We start from the raw sequence: 17,685 nt of genomic DNA on the forward strand, positions 1-17,685 counted from the left end.
TGAGTAAAGCAATCAGTGCTTCTGAAATGTAATTGGGAGAGAGGGAGGAAGGAGGGAATGGATGAGGGAAATGTGGACAGGAACCTTTTTTAGATTTTCTTATAAAGTTTTAGGAATTAGAAAACTTTTTGGGCCTTTCACGTGTAATTTGAATAAGTTACTTTTAGTTTCATACTCAAGGAGAAAATGGAATTAATGCTGGAGGCAAGTAATAAATTATACTGAAAGAGGGTTTTTTTCTCATTCTGTCAAATTATGATGGCCACCATTGTGAAAGGTCTACTGAGTGCTATTAACATATAAGTAAATTAATAAAATTATAAGCTTTATAAATTAAAAGAGAATTAAAATTTATTTAGATTTATTACTCATTCTCATTGGGTATTATTTCATCAAACATTTATTAAGACCCTGATGGGTACTCTATGACAAATGGAAAGAGACATGGTCTCTACAATCTAGGCAGAAAAGAAGTGGCTTTTTTTCTTCATTTCCTATCTTCCCCTAGCTGTCTTGCCCTTATGTAATAATTTAAAGTTCTTTCCAAGCCATTTCTTTCCATCTCATTGGGCTATAAATAAGTGCTAAATAAGAAAAGCAATAAAATACCCCATAAGCTTTAAAATACTGTCAATCTAGCATGAAGAAAAACTATTCACTGAATATGCATTATATTATACTGACAAGGGTGTGTATGTGTGTGTGTGTGTGTGTGTGTGTGTGTGTGTGTGTTTGAAAGTCAACATTTTCTCAAAGCAAAAGCTCCTTAATATCATGGACCCTGTCTTTATGCAAGAGAAATTTTATAACTATAATTCAAGTGTCTTTTGTAGGTTAATGAAAAATTTTGGAGCTATGCTTCATAAATATTAATAATTTAAAAACTATGATAAAAATCATTACAAGTTGAGGCCTATAGAGTCCTTTTTATGTTTGCTATTTACTTACATGCCAAGCAAGGACATAGGAACAACCTTGAATCTCATATTATTTTCAAACAACTGAACTAAATTAAAATTTTTTTAATGTTTATTCATTTTTTGAGAGAGAGACAGAGTGTGAGTGGGGGAGGGGCAGAGAGAGAGGGAAACAAAGAATCTAAGCAGGCTCCAGGCTCTGAGATGTCAGCACAGAGCCTGATGTGGGGCTCAAACTCACAAACTGCAAGACCATGACTTGAGCTGAAGTTGGATGCTTAACTTACTGAGCTACCCAGGCACCCCCTAAATAAACCCTTTAAAACTTCCTGCCTTGGGGTGCCTGGGTGGCTCAGTGGAAATGACAGCTTCCAATTCTGTCTCTCCCTCTCTCTCTCTACCCCTTCCCCGCTTGTAGTCTGCCTCTCTCTCTCGAAAATAAATAAACATTAAAAAGATTAAAAAAAAAAAACTTACTGCCTTTACACTTGGTCCACTATTCCTTAAATTTCTTACAAATTTAAACTGAACAAAAAAAATGTAGTGCCAGTGTTCAACCATGAGGTTAATGCCTAAACTCAGTGTCTGTTCCACCAACCATTTCTTTACAAATTTTTCAGCATTATTTGCTTATTCAGGGTTTTTGACATGGTTCTGTTTTTTGCTGTGTGGCATAGCCTGCATAGAAAAATTGGGCTGGCATCTTGATGGGCCCCTCCAATGTATCCTTTTCCTTTAGAGCTCTGTGGAATTGTAGGTTTTGATATAAACTGTTATTTCTATTTACATGTGCACTCTATTTATTGCTTATATTTGATACATCAAATTCTGAAGAAGTTATAGGTCAGTATAGGCAGAGTTAAAGTTTGAAATAGAGGGGCGTCTGGGTGGCTCAGTGGGTTGAATAAACGGCTCTGGATTTCTGCTCAGGTCATGATCCCAGAGTCGTGGGATCAAGCCCCAAGTCGGGTTCCGTGCTGAGCATGGAGCCTACTTAAGATTCTCTTCTTTCTCTCCCTCTGCTCCTCTCTCCTGCTTGCACTCTGTCTCTCTCTCTGTGTAAATTAAAAAGAAAAGAGACCTTGCAATTCAATAAATAAAAAAAAATTTTGAAATAGACTATAGAGTCTATATGCATTTTAATCTGAGTACATGGTTGTTAACAAAAGAGTCTTTGTAAAACATCATCTGTTCCAGAGAACTTTTATTCTTCAGAGATACCTGAGGTTGTCATTTTTTTAAGTGTTTATTTCTTTATTTTGAGAGGCGGGAGAGGCAGAGAGAGAGGGAGAGAGAGAGAGAGTCACAGCAGGCTCCATGGTCAGCACAGAGCTCCACACGAGGCTCAAACTCATGACCATGAGATCATGACCTGAGCCAAAACTGAGTCCGATGCTTAACTGACTGAGTCACCCAGGAGCCCCTTTTGTTTTAATACATGATACTGCAGGACCCTAAATAGGCTCGATAAATAGTTTTCATTAAAATTGAATGCTATAAAATGGGAAATACTTTTGAGAGAGAAAGAGGGAGAGAAAGTGTTTTTCTAATGCACGGCCAAGGAAAGGCTTTATTTTTAAGCACTCCTGAGAAATCATGTAAAGCCAAGGGAAAAGCTTAATCTCCTGGAAAGTTGAAGGGAAATCAGCCACTGGCCACTACCTGTCCAAAAGAAAAAAAAAGTATTCTTTCTAAGACAACGTTAGATGGAGGAATAAAGAAGTGATACAGCAATTAAGGATCATACCTAGCTAGAGGTTGTCTGTAGGGCCTAGCACTATCATGTAGGAGAGCCAAGAAGAGAATCCAAACTTTTGAACTCCCAGTTAATCTCCATATCTTGCTATCTTGAGCTGCATGTGGATCTTTTGATAAAGAAACCAGCATCAGAGTGTGTCAAATTTAAAAAAAAAAAAGATCAAAACACCATTGCTTAAGAAATTCAAGTTGACATGGTGATTAATGCCTCTGGTTTATAAATCGTTTTACTAAAAACCATAAACCAGGATTATATTTTCTTTCATTTTACACGTTTCATATTTCCAATGAAGCTCTGGTAAAAAGAAATTTGTTCTTGCCTTCAGACATATCCTACGTTTTGTCTTCTGGTCCTTCTTAAAGCAACCTCATTTGGGGAGAAAAAGAAGTGTATTTCTCTAAAGGAGCATTCAAACTTCCATGCAGAGAGAGTACAGTGGCATATCATTTCAACTGAACCATCATTATAAAATCCAACCAGAGTCGCACCAGGAATATCCAGAAAGTCACTACACTGTTCTTCCCTAATGTGGTGGAGGAAGATAGAATTAGTAAAAAGTAAAATAAAATAATTCTGATTAATTATTCAATTACATTAGTCTATTCTTTTTAACTCTTTCTTATATGACTCTTATGTAAATGAAAAGTCAACAGTGAATGCAAGCAAGTCTCCAACCTTTGTTCCTGAGACTGAAATCCTTTTTTGCCAGCCTCCCTTGAGAGGGACTGATGGACTGATCCCATGAGAGGGACTGATGGGCTGATCCTTGAAGAATGACGAGTTCCAGACTCAACTTGGAATGAGGCATTCTAGCGAGAGATAACATAAAGAAAGCATGGGAATAAACTTCAAAACGTAAACAAGGGCCTTAAAGTATGGAATGCAACACTGTCTGGCCAAAATGTAAAATTTTGAGAAGCAGGCTCAAAAATCAGAATTTGGAGAACCTGATGGCCTACCTAAGAATTTTTGATGCATCTAATAGAAAATAGACTTTGGGAGAATTTTGAGTAAGGCAGAGCTTTAGGAAGATGATTCAGTTCATTGAAATAATACGTTTCCCTTCCACTATAAAGTACACAGAAGGAAAGATTGCTACTCTTTCAAATGACTCCATTTTGCATTAATAGTGCAGGTAAAAATTTTGACTGAAAGAAATTGACAAAAAAGATAAAATGTGCTTTAGAGTTAACCTTGTATAATGATTATTCAAATATTTTTTCCTCCGTATCATGAATATAGAAAATTAGTTCATCAAATAGAGGTTTGTTATATTTTTTCTAGACCATCTCTGAAATGTCAAAATAATTTTCCTTTGATATATAGGAAAACAAAAGCTCCATGGAAATTCCTTACCCAAAAAAGTCATTTTTATTTAGACCCATCCATAGAGCACAGAGAGTTGAAATTTGAGTCTCTGATTTAGAAAAAGAGCACGAATCTGGAATAAAGCTTTCTCCTTCACAGCAGCTATCTATTTTTCTATTTTGTGGAATGATTTCTGAGGACTGCTGATATTTGTGGAATTAACTCTCTAAGGTGTTAATTATTTGTAAATGATCCCAGAGTTCTTTGCCATGAAGTATTTTGTGATTTTGTTAAAGCATAAATGTGCATCACATGGACTAGGTGGGTGCAAGTTGTCAACCTAGAGCACAACTTTACTGAGCATCAAGCATCTAGTGCCCAAAGTGATTTTGTTTCTGTCTATTCAACCATCAAGCAAAATGGTGAATGTCATATTCTGCCTTATTTGTTTAGCAAAAACAATATACTCTGAAACTATTACAAATATGGAAATATGTAAAGAACATGCTATTAATGCATGTCAAAGGTCTGCTTCATCTTAAGAATTGAAAAGACATAGGTTGGGAAAGTCAACCGTCAAAAAAGACCCCTGGTTGTTTCACTAGAAAATCTATGATTCTCTAGAAAATCTGAGGAAAATCGACAGAAGTCAGCCTTTAAGTTTTAGGATTTTAAGATTTAAAGTGTCTTTAAATAATGCTAGCAATGTGCCCCCTTTAGGTTTGAATCATTTGTTTTAGAAATCATAAAAATTGCCAGTTGATTAAATGTTAGAGTCAAACAGATTCATGCAACTAAAATTGGAATTTCCATTTTTGCAACAAGTGAATCAGATTTAACATTTGGCTTTGATCACTTGGTAATGAGTCACTTGATTTGTATTCTAATGATCTCTAAATTAAAATTTGCAAATGGAATATGAGACCCTGTACATCCACAAGGATTAGGAAAAATGGCTTAGATGAATTCTGTTTCATTGACAAAATAATTAGATACTCATGGAGGATAATTAAAAGTATTATTATTTGAAATAATAAAATGATTTGCTTTCTACAAATAATTTATCTGTGAGGCTTGAGGTGTAATGGCCCTTGTTGACAAAGTTATTTGTGTCTCCATTTTATGTGAAATTCCTAGCATACAACTACACTTATTGTTAGGTACAGACTCTGTGATATTACCCCCTTCTTTTTAAATTGGAATTTTTATCATGCCCTAAAGAGTGGCCCAGTCATCATGTTTTCTGAATTCAGATTTTGGCAAGAGGCCCTTTCCTTGGGCAGCCGGTGAGAGCTGTCAATGATATTTCCCTGTAAGGGACAAGCTCTCTTGTCAGTGGTAGGCAGGCACTGCAATTTAAGCTTTGTCTAGTTAAAAATAGTCAGGACTCAATGTCAACTTGAATTTTTTACTCTGTTTTGCAAATACCAAGAGATGTGATACCACTCTTGGAGAGGGCTGTATATCTAGGATGTATTTATTTAGCTTTTTATAATAAGAGGACAAACTGTCCCCTAAAGCATTGAAAACATAATTTCTCTTTAGCTATTAAAGGGACACCGGCAGAGTAGTAGAAGTAGCCAAAGTAAAAATCAAAAAAACAACCAACAAAAATAAACCTTTCTTTCCCTGCTTACGTTATTCATGTGCCCTCCAAAACATGCAAAATTTAAGACACGTGAAAGAAGTCACAAGAGCTATTACTTTACACATTACATTACACTAGAGTAATGTCTGTCCAGATCTAGATTTGCTATTGTCCTTAAGATGAATACTGAACTTTCTGAAAATAGAAATAAAACGCCTAACCTCAAACCTTTTGGACCTAATGAAGGCCTGGACTACCTTTACATGACCTAGTATAAGTCAGCTAACTAATGGTCCTTGGTTTGCTTCCTTCTAAACATGGAAAGAATGCTTCCACACCAATCATCCAAGGTTTATGGCTGTTTATGAGCAGCTGTCAGAGAGAGGCCTTTCAGAAGACCACTGAACCAAACCTGCAAGGCAGTAGTGAAGCCCTTTCAGCAGAGGAGGCCCTGAGCCTCCTTGTTGATGCCCTTGGGAAAGCAAGGGTACTTCCACTGGATGCATAAGAACCCTCATCTATGGCATTCAGCCCAACCAGTCAGGAACCTCACCTGTGCTATGTCAACCAATAAAAAGTCAAATGTACCAGGTAATTTATAATTACGATGGCTGACACTGTAGGATTTAAGGGGGTAGGGCATCTACTACACTGAATTACACTATTGGGCCTTTCATAGAGTAGACCTGAGTCCCAGCATTGTCCACAGTATCAGGAGCCTCCCCATCACAGATGACCCAATTTTTATTTTTCTATTCTTCTCATCATTTCCAGATTACACCTGCCTACAACTTGGATATCTAAAGTTCTTGAGCATTTGGCCCTTGGGGATTCAGGAGAATAGGGGCTCATACTTATATGATAGATCTGTTCTTCAGTTCCAGTGTTAGTTTTTTTTTTTTCTCTTAAATGATTATGTAGGTGGAAGGAAGTTTGGAGCCTCCTTGGCACTGATCCATTCTGGCTCCCTATACCCAGCATACTGAAAGAAAAATGCACGGTGAAGTTACCTCCAATTCCTTTTAGGTTAGGATTTTAAACAAGAAGATCGATTTTAGCAAGGTTCAGTCCAGATGTGGTTCCAAGGATAACATCAAACATTCTGCTGGGGGCGGAAATGTAAGTAGAAGCTTCTATCAGAAAGCTGTCCTGATTGTTTGGAGCCATCTGCACAGCCAGCACACTGTCTCTTTTCCTGCCTTCCTCACAATACACACCCCCCCCCCTTCTTGTTGCTGCTCCACGTGTGCCCTGGTCGGGGAGCTGGTCACCCTTGCATTTTTGCTGGTGGACTTCCCATCCTTCCCTGTAAGGTCATCAACAAATTTCTTTCTTTGAATTGAGGAATAAAACCTTAATGGACTGCACAGTGGTTTTCAGGGGGATGGCAAACCCACCTCACTTGCCAATTTTGTTTGCTGGCCTTTGGCTTCAAGGTATTTCCTCATGCTGTCTCTACTCCCCAACAGAAGTCAGCTGGGCACACACACATTTATAGTTCCATTTAAATTACTCTTGAAGCAAAGGCTGATACACTTGAAAGTACCTAAAGTGTGTTATGACAGTCTTTTGTCCATCGCTATTCATGAGAGTTAGGGTATCATTTGTAATAATGCAAAACTAATGAAACACAGTTCATGTGTCATTCAAAGTCCCAATATAAATTTTGTCTTGACGGGATTATGTTTTCTGTGCCTTGAATTGAGTGGAAATAATGTCCTTTGAGAGGAAGGGAAAGATGAATCCATGTTTCTAAAATGTAGTTGAGGCAGAGGCAAACCCAAGGTATAGTCAGCATGATTCTTCACAAAATAAGAATAATAAAAGAGGTGAGCCAGGCTGACTGTCTGTTCTACAGATCCTGTCACCTAAAACTTCAGAACCTGGCCATCTGTGACTTAAGTAATTTACAGTGTAAAGTCCAGATTTCTCACCTGTTTAATAACTCTTGGCTCCTTGCTCCTCAGCTGGGCAGAGATGGAGTCAAGCAGTGAAAGGGGACAAACAACTGCCTTCTGCCAGGAACTGTCACCTCTTGCTTGAACTAGTCCCACTGAGCATGAAAATATCACTGTCATAGGAAGTCCATAACAAGGTTTGCTGGGCTCCTTTAAGGGTGCTGAGCTAAGCCTCAGGATCAGTATTTACATTGACACGTTGCCCTCCTCCCTGTGTCCTGACTGTAAGTGCAAACCATGCGATACTTTCACAGAAACAGTCTCGGTCCTGGGAAATAACTGGAGGGTATCAAAGGGTGACCCCTATCCTCTACTGCAGGGCCTGCTGGTCCAAACAGCTAAGTGGCAAAGGATAAATGAGATAACTAACCATCTTAAAGAAATTAGGGGAGCTTCCAACCTCCAAAACAATAGTCTTAAACTTTCCTCTAGAGAAGAATCACTTGTTCAAATATGCAGATTCCACGGCCTCATTTCCACAGTGTCCAATTCAGTAATCCCATGTACATCTAATGCAAATGGACAACAGCCCACATTTGGAAAAGCACTGTTTCTAACACGGGGAGAGGAAATAATTTCAATAAAATACAAGAAAAAATGTTAATACCATCTTATAATTTGGTGTATGAGAAAAATTCCATTAGCCAAGACATGACAATAGTATTTTAGAAAAGCATGGTTACAGCTTTCTTCTTGTATCTTAAAGCAGTGGTGGTCTTCTTATATCTATGAGCAATGGTGGTCACTTTTATGTAAAAATCACTTTTAAAAAAATAATTCATCTCTTCACTTGGCTTTTTGCTTATGGGAAGGTTTAACACCGTGTGGTTTCATTCTCTGAGTGGAAGCTTGCCCTATTAATCCAGGTGTTGCTATCCTCTTGTGGCATGATCTGTTTTCTACTAATAAAATCTTCTATCCTAGGATTTTCTTTCACTTTAGTCCTTCTCCCCAATCAAACGTGGGAGGATATTGGGAGGTTATGTTTTCCTGTGTGTGTGTGTGTGTATGTACTTCAGTTTGGGTTTCTGTGTTGTTGGGTGTTGTGAGCTTGGATATGTTTGTGGGTTTTGCATATGAGCTTGGGAGCTTGTCTATGTCCCAACCATTTTAAGCATATTTTATGTGGCTCATACAGGTACAGATTGTTACCAAGAAGATAGACCTAAGCCATGTGACATCCAAATGTGGCTCTCTGAAGAACATCCGCCACAGGCCAGGTAAATAAATTCTTCTTAGTAGTTAGAGAAATACTAAATTGTGTTTAAGAAATTGACAAGCAAAATTTTTGTTATGAAATACCTAATTGGAAAAATGTCTCAAAATCCTGAAAATTCATGCTTTTATTAATAGAAACTTAAGCTAGAAACTTCAAGCCATCTTCATTTGGACAGATAAACTTCAATATCACAAAGAGGCCACATATCATAGGACAAGTTCAAAATCAAAAGATATATAAAATGCATTTATCTCTACGTTCTCAACCTGCACACTGGAGTTCTTTTAAAATATATAGTCCATAAAATACCGTGGGCCATGTATTCATACATAATTACATGAGCTGAAATTAGCATTTCCAAAGATTTTTCATGAAAACGTTTTTTCTACATTATGTGAAATAGGGTTTGTGCTTAAGCAAAGCTGATGAAATGTGTTTATCTGCTGAATTTCTCACATCCTATAGTAGGTCAACAAGCATTACGAACCCTCAGCAGAATGCAGTGCTTAATGGATCCATTGCTTGATGCAGTGCTCATCCCAATTCATTTAACCATTGGCCTCTCGTTTTTCTAGAATATCCTATGGGACTAGTGGTCTAAAGTAGAACTTATATTCATACTTGCTGGGAATTATTTCATCTTTAAAATGTAAATCTAACATATTATGAGTCATTTTTTATTCTGAGTATCATTATCACATATTTTTGTTAAATTCTACCTGCATGCCTATGTAAATAGTGGACAACTGTCAAATTTATAATTTTCTTAAGAATGTTTTGACACAGTACATACCATTGAATTATAGAAGGACACGATGTTAGTATGCCTGATAACTTAATTAAACCAAGTAATAGGTTATTACCGTTCATTATCTCAAATGTTATCAGAAACGAGGGATAAGAACTGCGAGCCCCAGGGCACCTGGGTAGCTCAGTTGGTTAAGCACCGACTCTTGATCTCAGCTCAGATCTTGATCACAGGGTCATGAGTACAAGCCCTGCATTGGGCTCCACGCTGAGCATGAAGCCTATTTAAAAAGAAAAAGAACAACGACAACAACAATTGTCGACAACAACAATTGAGTCCAATAAGATTTGTGACCAAGAGAAGATTATTAGCAATGTACTAATTGAAAATTAGTTGAAAACCAAATGTAGATAGGATAAGTTTCAAAATGAATAAATGCATTGGAAACATGTCTAGGGGTCAGGCTTCACTTTGAGAAGGTGTGTTCATAAAGTAAATCAAGGAGTTAGAAAATACATATATGGAATCTCTGTTGGTTCACGACCCTCTTGGGAGCTTCCCTGGTATAATCTGAAATTGGCCCCTGTACTCAGAAGGCAGGGAGAAACTGAAGAAAGAGGCAGGCCACTCCAGGTTGGCAGTGGCAATTTTAATAAGGAAAGGGAATTTACATATGAGGTTTGTCTTGGGCAGCAGCAAGGTGGATCCCAACACCTACTTGCCAAATCTTAGAAGCTTATAAAGAGGCCTTAACTGGGTTTAGTCATGTTTACAGTGTAGCTCTCAACACCACATCGTTATCACAGAGCTACGTCCTTCGAGCAGCCTCTGGAAGCAGGAAAGGCAAGCAGAACCCACATTCCCAGGACAGGGTAGGGAACGAGAAGTCTCTAAGTGCCCGGGTCCAGCTCTCAGGTCAATCAGTGGTCATGTCTTTTTGTAGATTATCCCCAATAATGTCCAATACTAATTTCAGAACTGTTACCCTGGAATTAGCTTCTCTTTCATTCCTGAGGCAGCAGGGACATGGTGTCATACTGCATATCGTCACAATTCTGTCTGTACCTCAAGCTTACAAACACTTAGTTGACTCTACTGCTGTGTCAACATGACAAGTATTTGGCCATACCACCTATTTTCTTCCAGAATGCAAAATAAAATTTTGAATTCTTTATTTTAGACAGTAAGTATTCCATTAGCCAAATTCAACCAGACTCTTGATGCACAGAAAAATGTTACACAGTTAAGGAAATAGTCTATGTAAGATTTACTGGTCATAAAAGACTATTGTCATAGACTCCCACCTATTTCTAAATCTGGATCTTACTTTTCTAAGAACTGCAGCAGATGACTAAATTCATAAAGAAGTGTTAACACTATGATCCTTGACAACAGCAAGCTTTTCACAAAGTTACTTTGGAATGTGGAATATGTACAGAGAAAATAAAGGCAACAACTCAATACCTGGAAGCTCAACTTTAGGATGTATGAGGCCTGATAAAGATTATAGTCCTTCACAATCACAGCTCCTGGTGGGTGCCAGGATTCTTCAGGACCAAGGGGATAGATCCATGAATTCAAATGGGCTTCTCTAATAGTTATATAAAAGTTTCTAGTAGGATTTTCACAAAAACAGACTTCTCGAGCTTCCTTTCCTGAATATATTTGGGGTCAACCTTACATTTTTTTTTCTGTCGTAAAATAGAATTCAACAAAAAATTTAACACAGTTATGTTGACACAACATAGAATCATAAAAGAGAGCTTGAAAAGGCCACTTCTATTAAAGGCTACCAAAAAATAATAGAAAGGTCCTAAGAAAGTGGATCTCATCTAGAGAATTCAACATCCTCTATGCTCTAATCAAGATAAGTATGTTTTATAAATCACACTAATCCCATCACAACTAACAAGTGAGACCCACATGGCCAGGTGAAATGTTGGAAGAATAAAATTTATTGCAATAATACATATTTTGAGGGAGGGACAACTACATGTCTCCTGTAAGCATGAGCTAAATAACATCATGCACATCCTAAACCTTCAGAAGAACGAATGGATATAGCTTCAAAATGTAATCTAATCACACCATTTAATTTCAAGGGGCACTTTCCCAGGTAGTTGGGTGTCATTGTAAATGTCCAGGTATCATATGAGAAAAATACTGCAAGGTCTAAGTCTGGGAAGACTTAACAGACCTTTCTTTGCTGACCTTGAGAGATAAATAAGCATCAAGAGTCCAAAATTGAAAAACCGTTTCCATGTTTCTCCCAAGTCAAAATCCTAAGACAGATGCAATAATAGTAGAGGATCATGTCTTTTACCACTGGCCTTTCAAAGAAATGCACACAGCCAAAACCAAATTGCTAATCAAAGTGAAAGCAAATCTTAGGTGGAGAGGTAAAGGAGTCTAATTCAGACTAAAGGACAATGGATACCAACTGGGCTTGAACTCCTTGCATTTGCAAGATGGAAAAGGCATGCAGAGATAGGGGCATCACTCTAAAAGGTGGCATGTTGGCACTCTCATCTATCAGTAGATCCTCAAATTTAAGACTAGCATTTAGGGAAATGGCATGGTCCAAACTGTATCCCCATTATCAGATCAAAATGAGTGTAAGATTGGTCCTATGGCATCTGTGTAAGAATGGGATCTCTTCATGTTCTCCTCCTATTACTCCATCTGCTAATGATAACGGGACACTCTCAAAACTCTCTAGTTATAAACCACTTAGTTTCCAGCTCGAATTTCATCAATCAAGCTCTCAGTGTTGAAATTTTACAAATGAATATATGACCCGTATGTGCACCATTCCTAACCTATAGTTTTTTGGAAAAGTGACCTATTACCATGAAGAACATTAAAGAAGATCTTCATTTCAATTTAATTTGCACCCTTAAGGATAAGAGATTGGATGTTCCATGTTTTAGAAAGGGTGAAAGGAGATATTTTCATTGTGTTATTTTTAGAGTTTTTGTTGTATAGATAAGGAAATGCCCCTCATATATTTTAGGTTAGACATAGGTAGATTATTAAGAAGAATTTATTAGTTGAAAAGTAAAGAGCAGAGGGGATAAGTTTCTTTTTTTTTTTAATTTTTTTTCAACGTTTATTTATTTTTGGGACAGAGAGAGACAGAGCATGAACGGGGGAGGGGCAGAGAGAGAGGGAGACACAGAATCGGAAACAGGCTCCAGGCTCCGAGCCATCAGCCCAGAGCCTGATGCGGGGCTCGAACTCACGGACCGCGAGATCGTGACCTGGCTGAAGTCGGAGGCTTAACCGACTGCGCCACCCAGGCGCCCCAAGAGGGGATAAGTTTCAAAATAGATAAGTGCATTGGAAACTTATCTAGAAATCAGCCTTCACTTTGGCTTAGAGGAAAAAGATATTAATATGTAGAGCAGGCCATATAATGGTACAAAATAAAGATGTCATTACCTTGGGTGGTATGGGAATAATGGTATGGACTGGAATTCTAAAAAAATCCCCATCACATCCGTGGTCAAAAGAATAGTAAATGAAGTTTGTGCTTTGTGATGGTCTATCTACTGAAATCATTTTAGGGAAATAGTCACCACAAATAGAAGATGTCATGGTAGCAAGGCATTTAAAAGCTTTGTCCTCTCACAGGTGGTGGGCGTGTGAAGATTGAGAGTGTAAAACTGGATTTCAAAGAAAAGGCCCAAGCTAAAGTTGGCTCACTCGACAATGCTCACCATGTACCTGGAGGTGGTAATGTCAAGGTAAGAAACAAGGTCGCGAGCCAAGCCTGTCTTATTTTGTTTTGTTTTAATCCTTCTGAAATACTCCTTATCAAAATGGGTCCCAGATGGAAGACCTGGGCATAGAGGAAGTAGAGATGGCAGAGCTGAATAGAAGTGACATTGACATCAGCTCTGAGACACGATGGGAGGTCTAGGGGCCATTTAAGATGCTTGAGTTAACAAGGACTGATGTTTGTCTTGAACAGATTGACAGTCAAAAGCTGAACTTCAGAGAGCATGCTAAGGCCCGTGTGGACCACGGAGCTGAGATCATCACGCAGTCCCCAGGCAGATCCAGCGTGGCGTCCCCCCGACGACTCAGCAATGTCTCCTCCTCTGGAAGCATCAACCTGCTCGAATCCCCTCAGCTTGCCACTTTGGCCGAGGATGTCACTGCTGCACTCGCTAAGCAGGGCTTGTGAATATTTCTCATTTAGCGTTGAAGTAATAATATTTAGGCATGAGCTCTTGGCAGGCGTGGGCTCTGAGCAGGTGTTATATTCATTCTTTACAAACCATAAAATAAATAATCTCATTCCCAAACTGTAGTAATTGTTACAATTTTATAAAAAAAACAATGAATAGTATATGCAGAAATTGACTTGATTTCCATTTGCAACAGGAAGACACTGGCTTTACATGAGTACAGTTGGACAATTATTTTTGCTCTGCTCTGTTTTGCATGGAGTATTATTATTTTAAAACTTGCATTTTTACCTTTCATGTGCCTGAAGGCTATCCATACATTCTGAAAGGCCTTGTTGAAATCCAAGCTGCTCATTTCACTATTCTGTTGCTGGGTGAAAAGATAAAAGCTGCCCATTTTAACTTATTACAGGTTAAATTAAATCAAGGAGTCTGATTGCAGGAAGGAAAGAGCATGTAAGAAATAAGTTGTTGTTTTTTTTTGTTTAAGTGTTATTTTGTATAAATGGGAAGAAAGATTCAGTTAAGTTATTAACATTTGGGACCTGGATAATTATATCAGAGTATAAGTCAATCCAATAAATTATTTAACTAATTAAAAATAGTTACGAAGCATTTGATCTGTGGTTGAGGAAGTGGTATAAAAGTGCATCTCTTAGGAATGAAGCACTTTCATTAGGATGGGCTCGTGTCTGATTAGAATGTCAGTTGATCAGCTAGATTTGTGTCCACACTACCAGTTTCACACTCCCTTTCCATCTGTTTGATACAGTATTATAGATATAAATATATATATATTTCTCTGTGGCCATTTGTGATACTTCCTCATATACTTGAATATTATACTTCCTTATTCACAGTATCTGTGTCTCCTGCACCCTTTGGTGTTGCAATTTTAGGTATGTGAAAGTAGATGTTAGCAGGGTTCTTTCCCTACTCAAAAAAAAAAAAAAAAACATTAAAAAAGAACAAAAAGTTTTAGCATGAAGTTGCTTCCTGTAACAACTCAGAGCTGTAACCCTGTTTTAGTGCCAGATACAAGTCTCTCCCGTGATGCTAGGAAAAATTTTTTTTCTTTGCTTTTACCAACATGGAGTTTGTCGGGGTGGGTCCAGTTATACATTGAAAGGGTTTACAGATTATTGGTTTAAGATTATGGATTTATCTCATTTTGAATTATGGAATAGTTTGGGTTTTATTCCTGTAATCATTCACAAAACAGACTTCTTAGGATTTCTTTCTTTTTTTTTTTTTTTTTTTCCATTTGCTAAAGTTGAAACTCACAGAGGGAGTTTGGGACATGTTGCCCCACTCCTCCAAAAAGTTACTGCTAATTAAATTACCTGATAGAAAACATTTGGCTTTCTTACCCAAAGTAAAGATCCCTTGATCAGAAAGGACAAATACAGTATTTTGAGAAGGTATAGCTACAAAACATTTGAGATACAGATATCTAAATCAGTCTTTTCAGGACTTCCAACATTGCCCTCTGTAAAGGAACACTATATGACTATTACTTATCAAAAGGTAATGCTGGTCTGGCTTAATATTGAATCTAGAAATCACAAATGAATTAATTCCTCTCACAAATCATTCATTTTAGACTTGTGAATAAGCAATTGATAGTCAATGGCCTGAATATGCAATGAGTTACCAGTCTGGGTGGATGCTCTTATGTATTTTATCTCTGTTTTTTCTTGCTCGGGGCTGGTAGGTTGGATATGAACAGTCAAAGGCAAATGGTCTGATAGGTGTTTGATCTCCGTAAGCCAATTCCTGAATATAAAGGAGGAAATGATGAGCATGGATGTAGCAATGAGGAAGTATAGTAGTATCTAAGAACACAGCCAAGGGATACAAAGACAGAGAGACACAGGTACTGCCATTTTGTGACCACTGGATATTGCAACCAATGTGACTCCCATCAAAAAAACTCTAGGAGCAAAATCATATCATTCATTCTCAACAAGGAGGCTTTACATAGGCAAACATGTCTGAAAATATAAATCAGTTATTTTATACGACAGTCAAAAAATTAGAAACTGCTCAGTATGACCATGGATATATCTATTTTCTGTCTAGTAAGTGCTGTGATGTGGATTTGACCAACCTGAGCATTTTATTCATCAGCTTCCCTTGAAATGCACCAGAAAATAATGGAAGAAAGAATAGTTATATGGAGACTTATGGTACTTTCTTACATGTTTGATAGTGTTAGATAGTGATTAAAGTTCTCTAGAAAGAAGTTAACAGTTGGTTAGGACAGTCTTAACCCATGAAATAAGCATTTTTTTATCAACCTGGTTTAAATTTTTTGTAAAACTTAAGAATAAGTAATTATGCTTTACATATTAAAATTCCATTTCCTACAAATACTTGCCCCAAATAAAGATTATATAAAGCACTAAATTTAACTTAGATTTGGCATTAAAACAAATGTTTATTTCAAATCACAGCAAAATTATAATGAATAAATGCCCTTCCTTTGTATGGAAATGTGATTCTTTACAATGTTAACAAAAAGAAACTGATAATTTGTACCAATGGAAGAGGGAAACACACAGGCTAAATGTCTTCTTATGGGAAGAGGGGGTGGAACCTATCTTGCCTTCACTCTCAAGATTAACGACACAAATTAAGCTTTTTGAACACCACTCTTGTGGGGATACCCATACGCTGATCTAGAAATTAAAGCTTCATAGTTCCAATTCTAGATCTACTAATGCCAGTTTCTCTCTGGCTTTAGCCTTTGAGAACCTGTTTAAGGATACATAAGTAATCCAGAGCTGTGAAGAGTTAAAAGGCCAGCTTCTCCAATGAACTCACTCTCTTGGGTCACCTGCAACCAATAATTGGGTACTTCATAATGACACAGGGAAGATCCAAGTTCCTGATGAGTTTCAAAGGCCATGTTCATTTAGGAACCAACTCTCTCTGGATTCTCCTGCTGAGTTCCAGCAGGGTGATAGGCTGAAATCCCACCCACAAGCAAGACACCTGTGTAACACCAACTAGGTTTGGCTAAAGAAGGCTGAAGAGAGAACTCTGTTAAATGGAAGAATCTGCTGACGGTAGCTGGTCTTCTCCACACATTCATATAGTAATACAGCAGGAAATAGAATCATCAAAATATAACATCATGTCGATATTGTTAAAGAAATCATCTCAATGTGGTTGATTGTGACATTGCTACAATTACACTTTTTCTCCTATTTTTCATGCCACAAAAATGAGGAAAATAAACTATTCATGGTCTAAGTACCCAAAAAACAAAAATACATTCATGACTTGGAAAGACAAACTTTAGGCATTCCTTCCAAGATTGATGTGCTAAAATCAACACTGATGTTTGTGTTTTTACACCTAGGATTTTTAGCCTGGGTGTGTAGGTTGAGGCCAAGTCCCTCTGCAGGAAATAGCTTATTTTTAAACTTAGAAAATGTCAATCATGAAAATCTACTTCAACTTTAGCAAAAAGAAAAAAAAATCAACACAAAGTATACTCTGTATGCTGGGATTCCAAGGTTCCAACATGCCGCTACAAATCTCTGGGGGGTTTCTTTCTTCTGATAATTCTAGAGCCTGTTACCATAGAAAGGCATTTCTTCAATGGCTGGTTGTAGTTAGTTCATGTTTTTCAATCAAAATTTGCAAATGTATTTGTTGCTGTATAGTGATTGTTTTGCAAAATAAAATTGCTTGTCACCTAACTTATAGTTTCAGATTGTTTCTTCTCTGGAAAAAAACATTATACACACATGCACACACAGTGCTCAGTTCAATCAAGGAAAAATTATGCTGAGAAGGCTACAATTATCTCCCTAATTCCTACTGTGTACCAGGCTTCATCTACTACTGTATTTAGCAGGATGCTATCTGTTTTAAGTGACAGAAGCACAGATCAAATTGACTTAAGTGACCAACAGTTCAAGCCTCAGGCATGGATGGATCCAGGCATTCAAAAGATGTCATTAGGAATCTTTCTTTTTCTAAAT

The 17,685-nt window shown here is 37.5% G+C and overlaps 1 protein-coding gene across 29 annotated transcripts in view; it reads left to right on the top strand.

The window, feature by feature from the left end:
• The window catches only part of MAP2 (microtubule associated protein 2), a 285,416-nt gene extending 268,046 nt beyond the window's left edge, over positions 1–17,370 (top strand). For 16 of the 29 annotated variants that reach the window (XM_030325899.2, XM_030325900.2, XM_030325882.1 and 13 more), the window contains 4 exons: positions 6,599–6,691; positions 8,669–8,750; positions 13,131–13,243; positions 13,471–17,370. In XM_030325899.2, coding sequence (XP_030181759.1) covers positions 6,599–6,691; positions 8,669–8,750; positions 13,131–13,243; positions 13,471–13,686 — 504 coding nt within the window. In that variant the 3' untranslated portion in view covers positions 13,687–17,370. The remainder of the gene's footprint in view (positions 1–6,598; positions 6,692–8,668; positions 8,751–13,130; positions 13,244–13,470) is intronic. The other 13 variants (XM_030325892.1, XM_032594496.1, XM_032594497.1 and 10 more) reach the window with 1 other exon arrangement.
• The last annotated feature ends 315 nt before the right edge of the window (positions 17,371–17,685 follow it).

This window comes from Lynx canadensis, chromosome C1 (genome assembly GCF_007474595.2).
Source record: "Lynx canadensis isolate LIC74 chromosome C1, mLynCan4.pri.v2, whole genome shotgun sequence".
Lineage (NCBI taxonomy): Eukaryota > Metazoa > Chordata > Mammalia > Carnivora > Felidae > Lynx > Lynx canadensis.